This window comes from Cystoisospora suis (genome assembly GCF_002600585.1).
Source record: "Cystoisospora suis strain Wien I chromosome Unknown contig_3037, whole genome shotgun sequence".
Lineage (NCBI taxonomy): Eukaryota > Apicomplexa > Conoidasida > Eucoccidiorida > Sarcocystidae > Cystoisospora > Cystoisospora suis.
The window spans coordinates 23,218-31,305 of NW_027155832.1; the positions used below are offsets into that span (position 1 = coordinate 23,218).

Sequence of the window (8,088 nt, forward strand, 5' to 3'; positions counted from 1 at the left end):
AGCTGTCTGGAAGGAAGAAAGAGGAAGCAAAAGAAAGAAAGAAAGATGTGTCGATTCCTTTAGCGACAGCAGAACAGACATCTACAGATAGATCAACCTGAAGAAGAAGGAGAAGAAGAAAGTGAAAGGAAAGTGCGACACATCGGCATTACCGAGGCAAAGAAACGAGCAGAATCGTAGTAGTCATAGTAGTATTAGTAGTACCTACTACTAGGCACACCCCGCTAGCTAATACAGATTATCTTGGAGTCCCTGTATCGCATGCATCTAGATAACTCTTTCTCTCTCTCTCTTGCGATATATTTTACCCTTTGTCTATCTTAACCTATTGAACTTGATCTATCTGAGTAAGTGAGAAAAGAGAGAGAGAGAAAGAGAAGCAAGAGGAGGAAGAGACAGATATCCTGTGTGTATGCATACATACCCCCATACCAAAAGCGCACGTAACGTGTTTAAGACAATCTCTTTCTTAAGCTTTCTTTCTTAAGCTTTCTTTCTTTTGAGAATTGAACTCATAGAAAAGCCGTTCGAAACACTTCTCTGTTTGCTTCTTCTTCTTCTCCCCCTCCTGGTTCGTACCTTTTCTTCTTCTTCTTCTTTGTCATCTTCCTCTTCGTTCTTTCCTCTCGAGGATCTCCCGTGTCTCTTCTTTTGCTCGTCTCTATGAGGACCTCTCTGGAGGCCTCTCTCTAACGAAGCCTCCCATGAAGATAAGCCATTCCTTTCTCTCTCTCTTTCTTCTTCTATTCTTCTTCTTGTGCTTCTTGCATGCAGAAGAGCTAAAGCAGGGCTTAGCCAACTCGAGTCAAACAAGGCAAGAGAAGAAGGAAGAGAAGGACATAAACTCCCTCTCGCTCCTCCTCCTTCGGCTCCGGTATCGGCAGGTGGACTTCGCTCACTTCCTATCATGGCCAAGAGAACAACATCACAACGTATGAAGAAAAAGACAAAGAGAAAGAAGACAAAGAAGAAGAAGCGAGAGGAATGAAGGAATGAATGATAAAGAGAAAGAAAGAAGCAGAAAAGACAGAAAGAGAGAAAGAAAGAAAGAAGTGCGTGCAAACAAGGAGAAAAAAAGAAACAAAGGATGATAGAACAAGATGAACGGTAAAGAAGAGATAGACACTTTGAAGATAAACATAGACATAGACAGACAGACAGAGAGAGTTAAGACAGATAGATAAAATGTTTCAGGAGAAGTATCGCTTGAACAAAAAGAAGAAGAAGAAGGGAAAGAGAGAAGAGGGAGAAGAGAGCAGACACTCGTAATACACACATATAGAGATAGATACATATGCAGAAACTAATAAGAGACTTCTGTCGCTGTCTCTATCTCTTTAAGTTCTCTTCGAAGAGGATGAGAGAGAGGAAGAAAGAAACGTGTTGGGGAGAGAATGAGAAGCACAATCCTACCGGGAGAGTTGATACAAAGACAGATAGGATTGCTTGTTCGATCCGTCTGAAAGTGCAGTAAAGTCCTAGTCAAAAGACCAGAAGCAGACGAGGTAAGAGAAGAATTCAAAAAGATCAATCTGCGTTTTGAAGAGAAGAAAACACATTACAAGTCAAGAAGAAACACACGCATACACATGCAGACATAGTTAAACGTAGAAATATCTATATCTTGATGAATGAATAGATAGGTGTAGATAGATAGATAGATGGATGTATGTATGCATGCATGTATGTATCCACCGACTCAATCGACGTTTTGCATACATAAGTACGCCGTCTACACACATACACGTTTTACAACATATATATATAAAATATATATTATATGTATATGTATATATATATATATAACCCATATTATAGGTTATATATTATGGCGTACATATGTATGCTGAACGTCGATTGAGTCGGTGGATACATACCCTAAAACTTATATATAGATACATAGATATATATAGATAGATATGCGTATATATGATATGTATATAGATATGGACGACATAGGCTATAGAGATAATATAGATATGTATGTCCGATGTACGAACATATGTAGGTATATATGTCTGCGAATGCATGTATGGAGGAGTGTGTAGATGTAGAGGGGATATGCATGTGTGTATGTGTATGAGATGAATCGATTGACGGATTGCTTGGCTCATGTTTTGTCGATAGTTGAAGCCTATCCTTGAAGAAGAAAAGTGAGAAAAAGAGACATTGTGGGAGAAGAAGCGGAGAAGAAAGAGAGAAGGAAAGAAACAAAGAAGAGAAAAGAAGAAAAAAAAGATTAGGATTATGAAGAGAGGCTGTAGATTGGAAGTTGTTTCTCTTCCTCCTAGTCCGTCTGCAACTTTAGACAGACCTGGATTGAGGCAAATGCAAAGCATCGGTTAGATATCCTTCAATCTCTCTCTCTATTTCTCCTTCTTCTTCTTCTTCTGGATGAGAGAAAGAGAGGGCGCTTGCTCTTGTCGAAGAAGAAGAAGAAGTATGGAGATGGCGAGACAACGAAGAAGAAGAAGAGCAAGAAGGAAAGCCTCTGCTACGAAGGGATTGACGAAGATGAAGAGAAGGAGAGAGAAACACTTTGGAGAAAAAAGATGAAGAAAAGGAGAAAGAGAGAAAGAAAAGAGAAGACGAAGAAGAAGAAAAAGAAGACAAATGAAGGCGTTCGTGATTCTTGAAGTTTAGATTTCTCTTCTTCTTCTTAGGAAGATTCCGAGAGAGAAAGAAAGAAAAAGTGGGAGCAGTAGGAGAAGAAGAAGACTTAAGTGAAGAAGAAAAAGAAAAAGAAAGAGGAGAGAAGGAAGAAGAAGAAGAACAAGAGAATGAAGAAGAAGAAAAAGAAGGTGAAGGAGTGAGAAAAGTGAGCGAAGAGAGAAGAAGAAAGACAAGGAAAGAAAAAGGAGGAGAAGAAGAAGAAGCTGTCCCAATACTGTTGATAGGGTAAGTCATCATAGTCTACAATATATTCATAACTCACTTCAATCAAGCCTTCTTTCTTTCCTTCTCTTTCTTTCTCTTTCTTCTTTTCTTTCTTCCTCTTGTTGCTCTAGCTGTCTTCCTTTCTCTGTCTGAGGAGAAACCTTTCAAGAAGTGAGAAGAAGAAGAAGAGGAAAGGGAGAGGAGAGAAGAGAGAAGAAGATGAGGACGTTTTTTCTTTCCTTCTGCTAATGGAGCAATTGGAAAGAAACTAAAGATGCCTCGAAGAAGAGGAGAAGAAAGACCCAGAGAGAAAGATGAAAGAGAAAGGAAGAAAGAAAGAAGGAGTGAGAAGAAGAAAGAGAAGAAGAGGATTGTACAGTTGAGAATATTTTCCTTCTTCGTCTTGTTCTTTTTCTCGTTGTGATGGATTAAAAAGGGGTTAGGAGAAAGAAGAAGTGAAAAGGACATGAAGAGAATAAGGAGGTCTCAAGACGAGAAGAAGGGAGAAGCCTATGAAGATGCAGAAAAGAGAAAGAAGAAGAAAGAGAAGAAAACGGTGTAGGAAAAAGGAGAATTGCATTCATCGCAGTCACCGATTGACTGAAGATAGGTAAGATTGAAGAGAGACAAAACGGCCTAGAGAGAGGAAAGACACACACATTTATAGTAGACTAAAGGTAGAAAGAAGAGAGACACCTTTCTTCTTCATGAATGCAAACTTTCTTCCTTCTCTTCACCCTTCGAAAAGAACAAACCTCTTCTTCTTTTTCTTCTTCTTTTTGTCGAGGTGTATGTGTATCGACACGCTAGGAATGGGATCGAGATATTTTAGAAGACATGCCTTCTTTCCCCTCCGGTCCGCCGCTTGTTTCTTGTCTATTTATGTCTACTTCTTCTTCTTCTCCTCAGTGGAAGGAATGAAGAAAGAAGAAAGAGAGAAATGCTTCTATTGAAAGAGTGAAAGAGAGGACAAGAAAGAGAAAGAACAAGAGAACGAAAAAAGAGAAAGAAAGAGAGAAAGAGAGAGAGACACCGCATCGATCGGTTTTCTTTCTCGCGCACACTCTTCAATCTCTTCTCGATTGCATGCAGTCGTACATATATCGCTGTCTTGTCAAAACGAAACCTTCTCTTGGCTTCTTCTTTCTTATCTATTTTCTCCTACTTCTTTTTCTCTTTCGTTCTATGTTTAACTTCTTCTCTCTTTTCGAAGAGCCAAACAAAGGAGTCTGTAGCTTGGTCTTAGTGGTCCCCTTCTTTTCTCATCTTTCTGCTTCTCCTCTCTTCTCTCTTGTTCTATTTCTTCTTCTCACCTTTTCATTCATTTGTGTCTTCAAGGAATGGCTCATCTCTCTTCTATCCAGGTTACCCTTCATCCGCCATTCACTTCTTTTCTTTTCTTCTTTCGCTTTTCTCCTTTTCTTCTTTCTTTCATCCCTTCTTCTCTTCTCTCCACGCTTTCTTTCTTCTCTCTCTTTCTCTCTCTCTGAGAGAAGGACATCTTTCTTTCTCTTCTTTATTTCAACAGAACCCGGGAAGACGAGCTTTCCTTCCCTAGCTGATGGCCTCTGCTATTCTTGTGGTAAGAGGTAGATTTCTCTCTTCTCTCTTTTTTTCTTTTTCTCTTGGGAATCTCGTCAGTAGTCTAAATAGCAATTTCTCTTCAACAAGAAGAGATGGGCTAGAGTGTGTAGGAAAGAAGTGAAGGAATACAGGAAGGAGGCGATAGAAGGCTATCGGTTTGGATGGCTTTCACTTAATCTTGAGGTGTATATACAGCTGAAAAACCTCACTCACATTCACAAACACACACACCTTAATCAGAATGCACATGCTTAACCAGGTGTACATACACCACATACATAGGCCTACACACATAGACATCGACGTACATATTCACACGTACATACATCTTCACTCATACATACACACCTACATACCCATCCATACACATACACATACTTTATTCATACACATCGATACGTATAGTCACATACACATATATATATATATATATATGTCTATCTATATATCTGTATATATGTCTATCTATACATACATATACACAAATTCAGAGCACCCCCGAATTCAAGAAGAGAAGGTTTTTCCGTAGCGAATTTTTTCCTCGTCTGAAAGAGTAAAAGAAGAAGAAGATCTAGACACAAGCAGCATCAAGAGAGAAGATTTGTCGGTCGACATTACTAAGAAGAAGAAGAAGTAGGTGATGAATGATAGGTGTATATACACCTGAACTTCTTTGAGGAGAAGCGTTTGTATTCTAAGAAGGAAGTAGGATAGTTCGATCCATCTGATAGAAGGAGAGCAAGAAGAGATTTCCCAGCCTACTTTCTTCTGTTGAAGATACATAAACTCTCTCACGTTCGCTACTGCTGATAAAGTACCTTTGACGGATAGAAGCCATTCTGTATGACCTATCGACGAGCTTGAAGCTCCTATAGACAGCTCTCTGTCTCTCTCTCTCTCTATATGTATATATGTATATGTAGATATATATGCATGTATAGAAGAAGTAGAGGGAGAAAGAAGAAGGATTTTTCTTGTCGAGATGGAGGTGTCTGAAGAAGATAGCGAAGGATTGAGAAGAAGAAAAAGGAGGTGTGGAAAAGTAGATGTGAATAGTCAAGGAAGAGGAAAGTCTGTTGCTTTTCTTTCTCTAGTTATCTCTTGTATCTCTTTAGCATCGAGATATCTTCTATTCTTCTTCAGGTGTATATACACCTGGATTTTCTGTGATGCGAAGATGACGACGCAACACAATTCAGCGCAAGGTTTCTCTTTCTTTCTCTTCTCACGTATCAAAACTCCTCTTTCTTCACGTTTCTTACGCCGTCCTTTTTCTTTTCTTTCTCTCTTTCTTTCGCTTCTTCTTCTCTCAACTTCACGGCTTCTTAACAAATCAACTTCTTCTTCTTCTCCTCTTTCGCTTTCTTCTTTCTTCTGTGTCTGTCCGGTCCAAGGAATTTCTACCGACTTTACATCTTCAAGGTCACTTTCGGCATCGCTGTTTCTCTCTCCTTCTTCTTCTTCAACGTTTCAAGCATCTCGCGTGTCCTCTTCTTCCTTATCTTCTCTTCATTCTTCTTCTTCTTCTTTTTCAGTTCGAGATCTTCTTCCTCTTTCTCATGTGTACCATCTTCCTTCTTCTTCTTCATCTTCTTCAAGGAAACAGATCTCTTCAAAGCATCTCTCTCCTTCTCTTCGATGTTCTTCTTTTCATCTCTCTCCAAATTCAGGTGTATGTACACCGGCATTTCTTTCGTCTCCACTCATCACACCTCTCTCTACAAGACGTCATACATCTTTCATCTTAAAAAGTCTTTCTTCTGTTCTCTCTACTAAACACGCCTTCACAAGAAGTCTATCAAAAGCTTCTTCTTCATCTTCCTTCCCTACCAACTTCTCTCCTTCTTTTTCTTTTCTCAACAGAAGAAATTTCTCATGTTACATTCCTTCATTAAGATCTCTTCCTCTCTTTTCTTCTTCTTCTTCATCTTCTTCAGATTCCTCTCTCTCTCGTTCACCTCTTCTCCGCGATCTGTTAACGCATTTATTCTTCTCTCCCTCTTCTTCTTCTTCTCCTTCTCCTGAAGATTCCTCCTCCACCTCTTCTTCTACTTCTTGCCTTTCTTCTTTCTCCTCCAAATGCATGAAGTTCTTTTACAGACTTCTCCCATCTTCTTCTTCGAGAAATCAGACTCGATCTCTTGAATCTGCAGAAAAGAAAGGAAAATTCTCCTCGGCAACCTTCTATAGATTTACTTCAACTAATGAAGAGGCTTTGAAAGGAAAAGGAGGTGTCTTCTATCATCTTCTCAAAGCAAAGACATGTCTACTGACAAAGATTCATCATCTTTGGAGTGTATGTACACTCCACTGGGGTGAAACCTTTTCTCATACTCGAGTGTATCTACAGGAAGTGCGTGTCATGATCAGACCTCTCTTACACCTTTTAATTCTCCATCATAAACCGCTCTTCTTTGCTTCTTCTCTTCTTATCAGGTGAAAAAAGAAACATAGAAAGGAAAGAAAGAAAGATAGGGGAAGAAACCGTGGAAGAAATGCGCTTCGTTTGTCTCTTGCTTCTGTCCTGTCACTCTCCTGTCGGGTAGTAGCATATTATCTATCGCATACGTCATTCATCTGTACACTTTCTTTCTTTCTTTCACTTTTCCTCTAGGTTCTTTCCTTCAGCTTCGATTTGTACTATATAAGACACAAGCAGACTGCATAGATAGACGGCTAGCTGTCATTTCTTAGATCCACACAAAACATACTCCTCATCATATCGATTGTCTCTTCACCTTTCACAAATCGATTGACACTCTCATATACCGACATTTACACATATATACATATATACATATATATCTTTTCTTGAAGAACCTTACTGCTCTCTCTCTAACTATCTCTCGATATATATATATATATATATATATGCATGGGAAATGTAGGTATATGTGTATGGGTGTATCGGGATCTGTCTCTACCTATCTATCTGTATCTATCTCTCTATCTCTCTCTCTCTCTCTCTATATATATATATGTATATCTGTATATATGTGTATGTAGAGAATGGAGGGACGTCGTGGCGTGCATGTCTTCCCTCTTAGAATGGCGATCTCTCTAGTTGATCAAATGACGAACTTGAAGCTCCTCCACTTCTTCTTCTTTCTTTTCTTTTTTCTTTTCTGATTCAAAGCAATTTTTCCACACATGGGGAGTCTGTCTTATTTCTTCTTCTTCTCCAATCTAGCACAGGCTTGACTCCTCCTCCTCCTCCCTTTTTCCCCACTCCTCACTTTATCACCTATCACTTCCTTCTTTTCTCTCTCTCTGTCTCTGTCTCTCTGTCTCTGCCTCCTTCGTCATCATCATCATTATTTTCTTCTTTTTCTTTCTCTTCTTTATGTTGTCTTTTTTGGGTTAGGTTCTTTAAGATTTTGTTGTATCTTCGGTATTTGCTTGACTGGCTACCTCAAGTCAATCCTTATCTTCTTCCTTTCTCTTTCATCTATCGAGCTACTGATGTGTATATCAATCTCTTCACGGTAAGAAAAGAAACAGGGAAGACAAAGACGAACACAAAGAATCTGGGGAAGAAGACCATGAATTCTCTCTCCCTGTCTGTCTTTCTCTCTCTTTTCTTCTTTTTCTTTTTCTTCCTTAGCTTAGTTTGCGGGAGAGATCTCC

The 8,088-nt window shown here is 39.2% G+C and overlaps 3 protein-coding genes across 3 annotated transcripts in view; 1 reads left to right on the forward strand and 2 right to left on the reverse strand.

The window, feature by feature from the left end:
• Positions 1–6, reverse strand: part of CSUI_006090 (atp-dependent clp protease proteolytic subunit) — a gene marked incomplete at its 5' end in the record, with an annotated part of 2,761 nt that extends 2,755 nt beyond the window's left edge. The window contains one exon of the mRNA XM_068066255.1: positions 1–6. This exon is cut by the window's left edge and continues 146 nt beyond it. Within this exon, the coding sequence (XP_067921772.1) occupies positions 1–6 (6 nt within the window).
• A 573-nt stretch (positions 7–579) lies between these two features.
• Positions 580–3,882, reverse strand: CSUI_006091 (atp-dependent clp proteolytic subunit; the record flags this gene model as incomplete). The annotated part of the gene is made up of 3 exons (XM_068066256.1): positions 2,315–3,882; positions 1,414–1,532; positions 580–902 (listed from the first exon to the last, which is right to left on the reverse strand). Coding segments are annotated over exons 1-3 (1,038 nt in total), but the record flags the coding sequence as incomplete, so codon positions are not given.
• Positions 3,883–4,052: 170 nt separating this feature from the next.
• On the forward strand, positions 4,053–7,946 carry CSUI_006092 (yggt family protein; the record flags this gene model as incomplete). The annotated part of the gene is made up of 2 exons (XM_068066257.1): positions 4,053–6,897; positions 7,826–7,946. Coding segments are annotated over exons 1-2 (1,575 nt in total), but the record flags the coding sequence as incomplete, so codon positions are not given.
• Positions 7,947–8,088: the final 142 nt, after the last annotated feature.